The sequence below is a fragment of the Motacilla alba genome, chromosome 19 (assembly GCF_015832195.1).
Source record: "Motacilla alba alba isolate MOTALB_02 chromosome 19, Motacilla_alba_V1.0_pri, whole genome shotgun sequence".
Taxonomy (NCBI): Eukaryota; Metazoa; Chordata; class Aves; order Passeriformes; family Motacillidae; genus Motacilla; species Motacilla alba.
In genome coordinates this window covers 7,291,049-7,305,162 of record NC_052034.1, presented here as the reverse complement: position 1 = coordinate 7,305,162, position 14,114 = coordinate 7,291,049, and the positions used below count along the sequence as shown (strand labels likewise).

At 39.4% G+C, this 14,114-nt stretch overlaps 1 protein-coding gene across 1 annotated transcript in view; it reads left to right on the top strand.

The window, feature by feature from the left end:
• Positions 1–14,114, top strand: part of ZZEF1 (zinc finger ZZ-type and EF-hand domain containing 1) — a 58,580-nt gene that overhangs the window by 31,528 nt on the left and 12,938 nt on the right. Inside the window, exons 30-45 of the mRNA XM_038158319.1 lie at positions 122–286; positions 927–1,046; positions 1,928–2,089; positions 2,789–2,918; positions 3,168–3,306; positions 4,224–4,389; positions 4,853–5,115; positions 6,082–6,254; positions 6,811–6,958; positions 7,504–7,640; positions 8,067–8,344; positions 9,433–9,607; positions 10,588–10,720; positions 11,822–12,018; positions 12,613–12,732; positions 13,645–13,833. Coding sequence (XP_038014247.1) covers positions 122–286; positions 927–1,046; positions 1,928–2,089; positions 2,789–2,918; positions 3,168–3,306; positions 4,224–4,389; positions 4,853–5,115; positions 6,082–6,254; positions 6,811–6,958; positions 7,504–7,640; positions 8,067–8,344; positions 9,433–9,607; positions 10,588–10,720; positions 11,822–12,018; positions 12,613–12,732; positions 13,645–13,833 — 2,695 coding nt within the window. The remainder of the gene's footprint in view (positions 1–121; positions 287–926; positions 1,047–1,927; positions 2,090–2,788; positions 2,919–3,167; positions 3,307–4,223; positions 4,390–4,852; positions 5,116–6,081; positions 6,255–6,810; positions 6,959–7,503; positions 7,641–8,066; positions 8,345–9,432; positions 9,608–10,587; positions 10,721–11,821; positions 12,019–12,612; positions 12,733–13,644; positions 13,834–14,114) is intronic.

The window sequence follows — 14,114 nt, the reverse complement described above, 5'->3', positions numbered from 1 at the left end:
AGCTGGAAATTCAGATACAAAGCAATAGTGTAACTAGCCAAGCATTTCTTGAATTATTCTTTTATTTGAGTTGTTTTAAGCACAGTGTTTTGAAGTTTTCACTGATATTTTTTGCTTTCAGTGTTTTAAAGGTTCTTGCTTTGAGAAAATCCCAAGGGCAGAGTATTATGGAAGTGCTCAAGACCATCCGCCAGTGCCTGGACTCGCTTGGGCAGCCCCACTGCTTTCACCCACCCTGTGTACTTTTTCTCCTAGAACTTCTAGCCTGTCAGAAAGATTTTACAAAGTAAGTAGTTATTTAGGCAAATCTCAGCCATGTGATTTACTGTCTTAGTTCTTGTGTTCCTCCAGGCATGTATATTGACAAGAGTAGAAAGTTCTGCTTTTTAATGCATGTAGATAATAAAATTTGGCTTGAGGTTAGCTTTCAGGCTAGTAGGCAGATCTTGTGTACTTCATTTAAAAAAATTAATAATTATTTTCAAGTGGGACTTAGTTGCACAGCTGTTCATGCCATGAGCATGTGTAGCTCTGATTTCTATGTTGTATCTGGCCAGTGCTGTCACAACTCTGTCTCTTGGCTTCTCACTTGTCAGGAGCTTTCTGTGGTCATCTTGCAATGCACTGATTTCCTTTAAAATCTTGATTAGATTTTCATAAAGCAACTTTTTCATTTAAAGGAATGTTATCTTCTTGGTGCTTTGAGAATATTCTCTTTGCCTGTTCAATTTCTTCACTTCTGATTCCTGGTACAGGATTCTTTCATTTTTGTTTGAAACATCTAGACCGCATTTTTAAATAAAACTAACATCCTTCCCACTTGTGGAGAGGGGTTAAAAAGGGCCTGTTTGTAAAACTTGCACAAATCATGCTACCTAAAATATCACAGTGAATTCTGGGCTACTAAACTGACTCTTTATTTGCAGCTACTTTGGAAACTTGGAAGGCTGTGGTGCTGAGCTACACAAAGAGATTCGAGAGTCCTACTATCAGCTTGTTTTGTTCCTGGTAAATTCTGTGAAGGGATTCAGTACAATTAATGACAGGTACAGTACATTGCTTGCTATATTTATGTGATTTTTTTTTGTTTTGCATTCCTCCATAACTTGGCCCTTGTAATTTGTTGTCATTCAATGTGTTCATTGATTTTGGCTGTACTTGCCATTATTTACAGAACTAAATGAGGAGCCTTGATCCTGTGATCAAAAATGCCAAGTTGGCTTTTTATTACTAAAGGAATAAAGGAAAACAAAAAAATTATCAGTGTTAAAAACTTGACTTACTGCATTTTTGTAGTTACAATTCTGCAGTGTATCTCGGAAGCTTAGTAGTAAAATACTAGAAATAGCAAATTCATCATGGAATACTTGGGCAAGGGTAATGCCACAAGAAACATGGCAATTCTGCAGCCATGCTTTAATGTTAAATCTCATGTTTTGGCAACATTCTGGTTAGAATCTGGAGGATTTATAGCCAGGTGTCCTAGAGAAATGAGAATTTCATGGCTATAATGTCAGTCTCTCTGACAATAACTTTCAAGTTCTTTGTTCAGTTTCAAGTGAAAATGTCAAAAAAGTTTCAAACAGAATAAATTCCTGCAAATACTAAGAAAAGTGCTGTACTGTAGAGGAGAGACAAACGCTCTTTCTAATGCTCAGACAACACCATTAGCTTGATCTTAACTGAATCCAGAAGGAAAAGTATCTTTCTTTCAAATTCCATAGTCTGTACTTGCTAAATTGTGTAAGTTGAATACTTTGATAAACCTCAGTTCCTGCCACAGGTTTCTTTAATGCATAGTAAAGCCTGAATATCAGTGTGTAGGGGTTTTTCTACCCTTCTTCCACACACAATTTCAACTCTAGGTCTTTCAACTTTAGGTCAGCTTTAGAGCTGTCATATTTTAATGTCTTTTGTTTTTATTTAGGTCGTTGCTTCCTGCCTTATCCTGTGTGCAGACAGCTCTCCTGCACCTCTTGGATATGAGCTGGGAGCCCAGTGATCTTTCCTTCTTTGTTGAGATCCAGCTGCCCCAGCTCCTCATGACAACATCACAGGAGAACATCAGTATCCATGACAGTGTCATTTGGTGAGTCAGGAGGATTGCAGCTTTCACATGCTGCTAAATACTGATTCCATTTTACCCAGGAAAGTTCCTGAACTTCGTGCTGGAACAAGCATGAAGGGTACTATTAAAAGTATGGCATAATTCTGATCAGTCTCCAAGGGCTTAGCTAAAGCATTTCAATTTTTTTTTTTGCTGAATTCAGAAAAAAACCCTCAATATTTTAATATTGAAATTTCAATATTTCAGTAATTTTTGCAAAAACTATTGGAATTTATAGTTTAACCTGATTACTACTGGAACGCTTTGCTTGTTTAGCAGTGTAGCAGGAGCTGTATAATACTGTTTATTGCCTTGATGAATGTCAAATGTTTTAACACCTTTATTTGGCAATTTTATAGTAGTTGTGCTTGCACATGAGCGAATGTGAAGGCCAAAAAAACTTAAAATGTCTGATCTGATCTGCCAGCATTCCAAAAGCTGTTTTGTAAGGGTAGATTTTCCTGATTTTTGCATTATGGTCCCCATGTGTATTTAAGAACATGTCACATAAGCAAGAAGCAGGTGTCTGTATGGTCATTTATTAACTGAGTGAATGGGATTTCTCACAATTCTGTTTTTATTAGCATGTCATAGCACTTTGTTCTTCATTAAAAAGTAAAGCTTTATTAAAGGGAAGCCTGATAGCATTCAAACTTAATTTTAAGCTTGCTTTTCTTTTAGTCAGTGGAGTGAAGAAGATGAAATTGCAGACTACAAGCAAAACTGTGAATGGATGGATGAATGTCAGGATGTAATGTTTGAGACCTGGTATGAAAAGATAGCTCAAGCTGACCCAGAGAAGCAGAGAAAGGTGACCTCATGTTTTGTGTATTTACCTGCAGAAGGGATAAATAAGAGACCTTTAAAAGCCTAAAGGGCAGAAAGGAATCTGATTTATTATTAATTTTTATTAGCTGGATCTCTGTGGACTTTCAAGAGTCTAAAATGATTAAAATATCCCAATTCATTTTGGGCAGGGGAAATGTTCTGCTTCGTGTCTGAAGCTTTGTCCAAGACAGAAAATAATACTCAAGCAAATTGTGTTGGTTTCTTGCTGTAGATGCACATGTTTGTTGCTCGTTACTGTGACCTGTTAAACGTAGACATTTCCTGTGATGGCTGTGACGAAATCGCGCCGTGGCATCGCTACCGCTGTCTGCAGTGCAATGACATGGATCTGTGTAAAACCTGTTTCCTTGGTAAGAACCACTGAATAACCCCTCAAAACTCTCTATTTGAAGCTAAAACAGTATCTTGGAAATTATTGTCTTGGTTTGAAAAGGCAGGTGTCTGCTAAGGAAGGCAGGAGCCTCCCCTGAAATGGAAAATGTAAACCCCCTCCCTCTGAATTATTCTAACTTTGAAATTAAGGGGCTCTCAGGCAAAGATATGGGAATAGGAATAACAGTTCTTTACTAGGAAAAATGAAAATGAAAATGCAGTAATACAAAACAACCCTGACAGAGTCAGAGCAGACCCTGACCCCCTGTGTGTCAGGGTGGTGGCAGCAGTGCCATTCCATGGTGGCTCAGCCCTCCTGCAGGGCCAGCTGTGCTTCTGCTGGAGCAGGGATCCTGCACAAGGGGGGAGTTTTCCTCTGCAGCTCCAGGGCTGCTGGAGATGGGCCTGCTCTTCCTCTGGCAATGCAGGGGAGCAGAAAGCTGCTCCTCTGGGAATGCAGGGGGCAAAGGCTGCTGTGCTGTTCCAGGCTCAGATTGGATCCAGGCAGGAATGCTTGGCTCCTGCCCTGGGCAGAGCATCTCCCCATGGGATGATGGAATTTGATCAGCCCTGCAGGGACACTCAGTGGCCATGAACAGAAGATATTTCTGGGAGGGAGCATTAGTTGTGGAAGAGATAAAGAAAACTGCCCCACCTGGTTTTAACGGGTGGCCCAATTAACAGCAGAGAACTGCCCCACCTCTAACAGATGGGAATAGAATACACACCCCCACCCACATCTTGCAACCCAGGACAATGATACACAAAATAAAGTCAAACACTTCTCCTGGGTTCTTTAGAAATGTTTAAATGTTCTTTCCCTAGTATGAATGTAAACTTGAAATTAGGAAAGGTCCTTTGTCCAAAAGATTTACAGGGAAGTCTTTCTTTACAGGTGGAGTTAAACCTGAGGGACATGAGGATGACCATGAAATGGTGAATATGGAATATGCCTGTGATCACTGCCAAGGAGTTATCATAGGTCGGAGAATGAACTGCAATGTTTGTGATGACTTTGACCTTTGCTATGGATGCTATCATGCAAAGAAATACTCTGACAGGTATTAAAAATGTGATTTGCTTTCCCCCATGTGGCAGAAAGACAATATTTAGTAGCTAAATACAATCAGTCATTCTCATGGTGCTTCTTATAAAGCTGTGTCTGACATCAGAACATCTCCCTGGTGTCCTTTGGGGAAACAAAGATAAAACCAGTTTGGCAAAAATGTCTGGAAACCTGCCTCAACCCCTGAAGTCACTTGGTAGCAGTTGTTTTCTGGATGTGGCTAGGAGAGCTGCAGAAGGAGTTACCAGTCCTGTATGACTGGACAGAAGAGACAATCCCTACTGTGGAAACAGTTTTCAGTGCTTGACACCAGAGGTCATAAAAACCAGGTCCACAGTTTGAACCTCTGGAATGTGTTGGGTTTTAAGTGTTTTCCTCTGAAGGTATTTTGTGACTGACTATGTTGGTTAGCAGAAAACCAAAAGCTGCATGCCTAAATGTGTCCCTTGTCCTTGCAGCCACCTGCCCACCCACAGCATCACGGTGTACCCCATGGTGACCATCCGCATCAGCGACCGCCAGCGCCTCATCCAGCCCTACGTCCACAATTACTCCTGGCTGCTCTTTGCTGCCCTGACCCTCTACAGTGCAGATCTGGCAAACGGGGAGGAAGTAGAAGGAGAGAAACTGGATCCCCAGGTCCTCAGTCATGCCAGAGTTCTGCAGCATCAGTGCATTCAGCTCATTGGGGACTGCCTGATGAAAGCGCAGCACGGAAAAGGTGAGTCAGCTCCTCCTGCTCTGAACAATGCTTTCTACAAGTGTCACAAATGTCTGTGGTTACTGGCTTGAAAGTTTCCAAAGGAAAAGGGAAGCTACTGTGTACTTCACTGAGAATAACTGTTTATGTAGAAAGCAAATGTAGAACAAGTGTCGTTCAGGGTCGTTGGAACATGGAAAATGGAGTGCTTGAGAAAACTAATTTTATGCTACATAAACATTGGACACAACTTGGCAAGTCTCTGGTTGTTTTTTTTTCCATCTTAGCTGTTGTAAAGGGATCAGTCAATACAGCTTCATGTTCTTTTAGTAATGTATCACTGACAGCTGAAGGACAGCAAATAACTTGGTGGAAAAAGTTTTTTGTTCTGCATCTCATGGGAAGAGATTTTAAACTGTGTTTGTTGTATAAATTTCTGGCAGTGGTGTTCATTTGTCTGGAAATGGGGATTTCTGTGAACAAAGACCTACTACAGAAAATAGGATTATACAATAGAGACCAATTTTAAATGTATCAAGAATTTTAGACTCAAATTCAAGTAAGTTTGGTCATTTTTGGGAGCAGCTCTAATACAACTGAAATAGCACCACCACCAAATACTTACACATACTCATTAATTAATCTGTTTACAATATACAGTTATACAGTTCTGTTGTGCAAGTGGTCAGAAGATTGAAAAGTAAGACAAATGTAATTTGCTATTCATAATTTACACTCTACTGTTCTCTTAAATTAAGACCTCTATCCCAATGGCATCTTTGAGGTGGAGGATGTCACCATCTGTCCTTCACTAGTATTCAATGAAACTACATAATTATATGAGCTTGATAGAAAATGTTTTTGATGAAGTTAATGTTCAAAAGAATTGTGTATGAAGTTTGCAGTTCTCTTTTAAAGTGCTTAAGTCTTGCTTTTTGTCTGTCTTGCCACTCAACTAAATAACTTTCATAACTTTTTTGTTCCCAGGACTGAAAAATTTAGCTCTCCTCTGCATGTTACCAGAAGATGAGTCCATCTCAGAGAACGACACTGTTTCAGGCAGTCCTCCCACAGACAGTGCTCCAAAAAGTCATCCTGGTGATAGAGCAGGGAAGGGAAGAGATGAGAGACGCAGCACAGGCTCTTTGGTGCATCGTGGTGTAAGTAGCTGTTACCTCCAGAACCCCTGACATCAGACATGTGATCTGATATTAAACATCTTGAGGTGCTTAAACACCCTGTTCTGAATGTGGGAATGAAGTAAGGGATAGTAATGATTTCATTGGTAGGTAAAAATTGAGGGGGAAAAGGGGACAGTTGTTTTTTTCATTAGATCTGGCTGATCAAAAACTTCTTGTTCTGAACTGATTTCCACAAAAGTGTTGCAGGAGAGGAGCATGTTTTGTTCTTTGTCAAAAGGGCTGTCATTTCCCCTGGTTGTTAGCACTGTTGAGTATGAGTTTCCTACTGTTTTATAGAGTGTTTAAAACTATTATATTGTAATGATTTTATGCAGGGAGATATGAGCAAAATAAAAGGACATAATTAAATTGTATGGAAACTTTAGACACGAATACATCAAGAAATTCTTCAGTAGAGGGTTTTGATACTCAAAAAAAATGTTTGTCAAGTGCAGATGACTGAATTCTTTCCATGCTTGTTCCTGCAGGTATTACATTTTGTTTTAATCTTTTAGTACTTCTGTTTTATTTTTAGGGGAAAGGAGATACTCACAAGGAAATCCAGTCTCCTGCAGAAGATAAAGTAGGAAAACAAGAAATTGAAATCAAAGCTGTCTCTGCAAAGAAAGCTGTTGTGAGACAAGAGTCAGACTTGTCTGTGGATGAGAATGTTCCTGCAACAGGTAAAACATCATTTCTCATTTTCCCTGTCTCAGAAATATCCACTCATCTGCAAACAAACAGCTGTCCTTTTTATTCCTAATCCAGTTTTGCATATTTTTCAGATGGCTGTGTCTGCTTTGTTAAAACCTGCCAGACATTGCTCTGAACAAATGCCTTGCAGTCTGTTTAAAGGAGTCAGAGTAGATTTCCACAAGTTCCATCCATGTATAGAGATAATAGTGCCTGTTGGTCTAACACAACACTTGTGTGTTCTGATGCACTTGGAACACAAGTGCAAGGATAAGTGTCTTATCCTGTTAAAGACTGGGATTGTAAGAATGTTGAAAGTTAAATGGATCTGTCTAGCACTGTCCTATATATGTTTTACTAGATGGTATAAGTTTATTTACCTTCTGTTTCCATACACTTTCATAAAGACTTAATTTCCAAATTGTTGTAATTCTTTTTTTATAATTTCTATTTATTTTTAGATTTTGATTATAAAAATTAAGCAGTCACTTATTTATTTTTAATGTCACTTATTTTGTTTTTATTTACAAATCAGGTGACTCCATCGCAGAGGATTCAACCCCAAAACCAACAGAGAAGGTTTTAATACCTAGCCAGGAACAAGTTTTTGCTGAATGCTCTCAGAAGAGGATTTTGGGGTTGCTGGCAGCTATGTTACCACCTTTCAAATCAGTTAGTTCTTTTTCCTTCCATCTGGGTAGTTTTCTAGGTGCACAAATAGCATTAATAAAGTGAATAGGAATGAAATGTGAGGTGTGGCCCCATGTTGCTTACATGTTGTGAAATGTGAATTAGAGTGTCTTCAGACATTGACAGCACTGAGGAATGTAAGGGTTTGTTCCTGAGTGGGGGGAGAGGGAAGGGAATTTTAATGTATCTGTGAGGTGGAGTCTTAACTGTTTAGCAGAGTTTATATCTTCCGTTTAGCTTCACATGTCAGGTCACACTAACAGGCCAATAACCAAAGTAGGAATGTAGTTTCTCATTCCCTCTGTCCCATTTGAAAGACCTTCAGAACAGAAGCTTTTGCATATGCTGACTTGGACTAAAAATCTTGTTTTCTTTCCCTGCCTCACTGAGATTTTTCTCTCTCCACAGGGCTCCACAATGTCTCTGATCAACCTAGAACAAATACTTCCACTGATGTTTCATGTTGTAATCTCAAATGCTGGCCACCTGAATGAAACTTATCATTTAACCTTGGGACTCCTGGGCCAGTTAATCCTCAGGCTTATGCCTGCAGAAGTGGATGCTGCTGTGACTAAAATCCTTTCAGCCAAACATAATTTGTTTGTACCAGGAGATGGGTCTACAGTGCCAGAAGGATGGAAGACAACTCATCTTCTGTTCAGTCTGGGAGCTGTGTGTCTAGACAGGTGCTTCTTACCTTAACCCATTGGTTAATCTCTGCTGAACTGTAATTTTTTCATGTGTGCCTTGTGCAGAGGCTTTTTAATAGGAAGGTAATTAAACTTGTACCCTGGTCATGGAAGGGGCTTAGCATCTGCGGCCTTCGTTGCTGTGGGAATTTTAATTTCCTTCCAGAAGAAGGCTGGCAACTGAAGAGTGGCCTAATTTCCTGTGCTTACCTACGCAGCATATCATGGAGGAGGAAGCGAGGTTTGGAAACTACAAGGAAAGCCAAAAATACAGTCCTTTACTTTTTGTGTGACATTCATTCTCTCACATTGTTACAAATCCCTTGTGTAACTTGGGAAAGGAGGAGGGTGTGTCACATAACTATCACCAGTGCTGACTTCTGGATCTGGCCCTGCTATGTAAGAGAGTACTTGAGAGAGAGGTTTTTTATAGTGAAATTGCACTGGAAACAGCAGGGAGGGACAGATTTGGAAAATGCTGAGAAAGTTCTCAAGCTTTCTGAGATTAATGTCATGCCTGTTAAATGTGACTTATTTTTTATTGTAGCTGTGTTTTACAGGGAGGGTTCATAAACAAATAGGGAAGTATATGAAATGATTTTCATAATTTTTAAATTTATGAAAGGCATATGAAATTTAAGAATATCCAGAGCATAAGCTGAGGGAAAGGATTTTCTCAAAAACTAACTTTAGTGTAAGAGACCAGTCCCTGTAGGTTATTTGTGTGATCCAGAGAGTGAGCAGGTAGTCACGTGCATGGGAAATAAACCTCTTGCTGCCATGCAAACAGAAACTTCTGAGTTCTAAACTAAAATTCAGAGTTAACAGTGGCAATGTTCAGGCACACTTTGATTTGGGACTGCAGACCCTCTCAGAAAGCAGAATAGTATTTATGCTCTATAGAAAACAAACCAGGATTTGTGTGTCAGCTGGCATGAAAGCTTCAAGTATTTGGAAAAGCAGTTCTGTAACAATTTGAAAGCTGCAGCTGTGACAGATTACCAGTGATATGCTGTCTTGAGGAGGAATAGCTTCAGGTGAGGCTGCAGTCAGCCCTCCTAATGCAGCCTGCTGTTGCTTTGCAGCCGTGTGGGGCTGGACTGGGCGAGCTCCATGGCAGACATCCTTCGGGCCCTGAACTCCTCTGCACAGTGGCACCATGTGATTGCTGCTTTCACTGACCACTGCATTAAGCAGCTGCCCTTCCAGCTGAAGCACACCAACATCTTCACTTTGTTGGTGCTGGTTGGCTTTCCTGAGGTAAGTAGCGTGGCAGTCCTAAAGGAAACAAAATTGGAAACAGAAGCTTTAAGTATCTCTTTCTAAACGCTACAGATTCCATCAATGGAGGACACTCTTACAAACTCTCAAAATCTGATTTGTGTCAGAGTTCACATCTTTCCACTTGTGCACAATTAACATTGATCTAATGAGGAATAGTGAGCTGGTTTTGCCTGGCATTTCTTTGGGTGCTACTTATAACTGCTACAAGCAAAGCAGCTTCATTCATTTCAGTATCTAAAAGGACTTTTGTACAAGCAAAACAATCCATCCTCCATCTTGATGTTCATAGCTGATACATTGCCTATGTAACATTAAGTTGGTTGTTGTAGACATTTCTTTTATAGACTTGAACTTCCATTTTCTAAATACCAGCAAATACCAGGCATCAAGCAGTGGTTCAGCTAAAAAATATAATAGCAAGAATAAGCAAATGTAACCAATATAAGACATGGCTGTGTATTTGTAAGTATTCTGTTGTATTTGTGTTGTCCCCAGACGAAGGAAGGAATGATGAATCTGACTCCATGTTCTCAGAGAGCTAATTTATTATTTTATAATAATAAATACTGTATAATATACTGTATTATATTAAAGAATACTTTACTAAACTATACTATACTAACGAATACAGAAAGGATACTTACTGAATGCTAAAAGATAATAATGAAAACTCATGACTCTCTCCAGAGTCCTGACACAGCTTGACCCCAATTGGCCAAAGAGTGAAAACAGCTCACAGCAGAACCCAATGGAACAATCACCTGTGGGTGAACAATCTCCAAACACATTCCACACATGAGCACAACACAGGAGAAGCAAATGAGATAAAAATTGTTTTCCTTTTCTCTGAGGCTTCTCAGCTTCCCAGGAGAAAAATCCCGGGATACGGGATTTTTTCAGAGAATATGAATGTGACAGTGTTCCAAATCCTAACTGAAGTTCTGCTGCCGTTTCAGGTGCTGTGTATGGGCACTCGTTCTGTGTACATGGACAATGCTAATGAGCCTCATAATGTGATCATCCTGAAGCACTTCACTGAGAAGAACAGGGCAGTGGTTGTAGACATCAAAACCCGAAAGAGAAAAACAGGTTCTGTGACATTTTTGTTTTATCAGAGAATCACAGAGTATTTCCTTACAGTTTGTTAAAAGCAAATGTTAACTAGACCACTGTGCAGGTCTGCAGAGCTTGAATTCCATTATTAGTAAGTTGCCTGACTTTCTGCTCATTCCTTACCAAATTATGCTTGCAGGTCACTGCCAAATTGTGAAGCTTCTGCAGTAATTAGTTCAATTATTTTTATTCAGGAAAGGATTTAAAAAGCTGTTGAGACCTTTCTGTTGAGAAATCTCACAAGCAGGCTTTTGATGAAGATGAAGCAGTTGTTTCAAGATTTGTGTAGTGCTTGTGTCTTATCCTTTAAAAACCTGTGCTTCATGTTTTAGAACAATTGCTAATTTAAAAACAGTTTGGATATCCCTAAAATTTCAGACCAAATGAACATTTAATATATATTTACATATATATAAAAATATACATTCAATATACGATATATAAAATTTATACTGTACGTTTAATATTTAATGTATATTTAACATTTTAATTTAACATTTAATATATTTGTAATATATGTTTTTATAAAACAAATCCGTTGGGTTTTTAGGAGCAAGGGCTTTTCTCTTTGTATGACCTAATATCGTGAAGTTAATAAAGCAAAGGTTGTCCTAAGATTTGACCACTGAAGTTGTGTAAAAGACATTTGGAAAAATCAACAGACTGAACCACTTTTTGATATTCAAGGAAAATTTGAATATAAAAGCTTTTCTTTTTGTTTACCTATTGACATTTTAAGCAGTAAGATCAGTAATATTTATTTCACCATATCAATTGCAGGTCAGAAATTTGCCCACTTTAATTGTAAAATACAGCATGAGCTACTTTGCGTGCTGTACTGCTAATGTGCAAATATCTGCTGTTGTCAGAAGTGGCCTGGGGATTTTTAACTTGTACTGAAAATTGAAATATTTTCTTGACTGTTCAGGGAACCTGAGATAATTTTTGTAGAAGACCTTTATTAGAACATGATTGATGTAAGGATGTCTCATGTCTCAGCCTACTCATACCTACTAAGAGATGACTCTACAACATTTTGATGTGAACCAAGTGAGTTGTGTTTTTTCTCTCTTGTAGTGAAAGACTATCAGTTGATTCAGAAATGTGGGCAGGAAGGCAGTGATTCCCAGACCCAGCTGAGGCAGTACCTGCAGCACTTTGTCCTCATCTCCACCCACCTCCTGCAGACCAGCATGGACAGCAGCTATGCTGAGGCAGTGGAAACAACTTGGGTCTTGTCACTGGCTCTGAAGGGGCTTTACAGGACTCTGAAGGTACCTGACACAGAATATGACAGAGAAATAAAAATTCATGTTCTACCTTGTGCTGCAGGAACTTGGGTATTGACTGAGCCCACTGGGGAATTACCACAAGGGCACTTCTGTCACAGCTGCATGCCTTTATTCCCAGTCTGTTGGGGGTTGGAAATGTTGCTGGGCTTTAAATAGCTTTTGCTTCTCCTCTGTGGGGGCCAGCCTTTCAGGAGAGCTCAGGAAGAAATTCCTAGAGATAACATTTTATGGAGTGAAGCTCACTTTTCCTTTTCCCCCCTTCCTTTTCCCCCCTTCCTTTTCCCCCCTTCCTTTTCCCCCCTTCCTTTTCCCCCCTTCCTTTTTTCTTTTTTTTCTTTTTTTCTCCATATTTTCTTTTTTTTTCCCTCAGTTACTACTCTGTGCACATCATAGATTATACCCTTAGGGGATTTGAAGTGGGGATTTTTATTTTAGGGAAATGAAAGGAAAAGATTCCCAGTGTAATTCATCTGGGCAGGAAATTCTCCCAAGGCTGTGTGACAAGGCCTCTCAAGCACTGTGATTCATCGTTCCTTTTTAAGGTATTTATTTGTTTGTGTGTGTCTGTGTGTGCAGATCCATGGCTTTAAGGAGATCCAGTCTGCCTTTCTTCAGTCTGGTTTACTCAAACTTCTAGTGAAGAAGTGTAGCAAAGGAACTGGCTTCAGTAAGACTTGGCTTCTCCGAGACTTGGAGGTAAGAAAAGTGACATTTTGTGAGAAGTCAGACATCACACAGTGGCATGGAAGGTTCTGGCAGTACACTGCCCTCCTGGGGACTCAAGATTATCTCTAATTAATCTCTAAAACAATGTTCACTTAACTGTATCCCTGAATCTGCCTCCTTCTGCCCATCATAATTCTGTGGATAATAGACTAACCTCTTTGAAGCAGGAGCTGATTTTCACTAATCTGATTTTATTTGGAAAACAATTTGCAGGATGAGACATTACTCACCTACTCAGATTCTTTATGGATTTTTTATAGACTGTTCTTGAAAATTCCATTCTTCAATTTAGAAAATAATCTCAAAGGAAGGCATGACTTGCACAAGGTTTTGCTGCAGTGCAGGTGGGGAGATCAATGCACACGTGGGCATATTCTTTCACACTGGTTGTGTATTGCTGAAAGATAAGTGTGGTTCAACCGTTAGTTACGTTTTATGTTAGGGCAGGAGTTGTGTTAATTCAGCTTTAGGACTATGGGGAAGCCAAAGGGCTGTTTTCAAAGGAGAGGGGTGTGTAGGGGCATCACTGGCATTTTGTGATGGTTAGCTTTGCTCTGTTTTTGTCTTGGGATCTTCAAATCTTTGATGTACTGAAATGGTTAAATAATTACTTTCTCAACTTCCTTTGCACTTGCAGCTAATCACTGAAGTTGTCTTTGCAGCAGCATGGAAGGTGGAACTCATTAGTGAAGTGGGAGATGGTTTTGGTTTGTGTTTTGGGGTTGTTTTTTTTTTATTTTTAGGTGTGCTTCTTTGTAAAATAGCATGTGTTAAGCACTGTTCAGGTCTGATAGTGTTCCTCTGAGATGCTGATTGCAAATAAACTAATGATACCTACAGCTGTCACACCACATGCTACCTTTTTTCTTTTTCCCTGTGTAGATTTTGTCAATAATGCTGTATTCCTCAAAGCAAGATATCAGTTCCCTGGCTGAACAGGAGGATACTGAACTGGAAGACAGGGAACAAGATCAAGATGTGGAGCAGCCTGTTGTTGGTCCTGTTGACTTAGAGCAGAACAAACTTGATCCTCTGGAGGGCCTGGATGAAGCCACCAAAATATGCTTCTTGGTATTTAAATTAGTTTACCTCCTTTTGGGTAAATGTGCATTTGCTAGTTGCATAAAACATTTGGTAATTCAAATGGTTGTTTTCCTTCTAAATTTATAGAGTGTGGGTCTATGATTGCAATGCATCATTCTTTAAAGAAAATAAAATAGAACTACAGTAATGAATGCCACAAAATCATTACACAGTGCTTTGCTAAATTGCTTCTCATTATTATTAATCCTGATGCTAGTTCATTAATTCTCTAGCTACAAAGTGGAAATAATGCCTAGGTCATCCTTAAA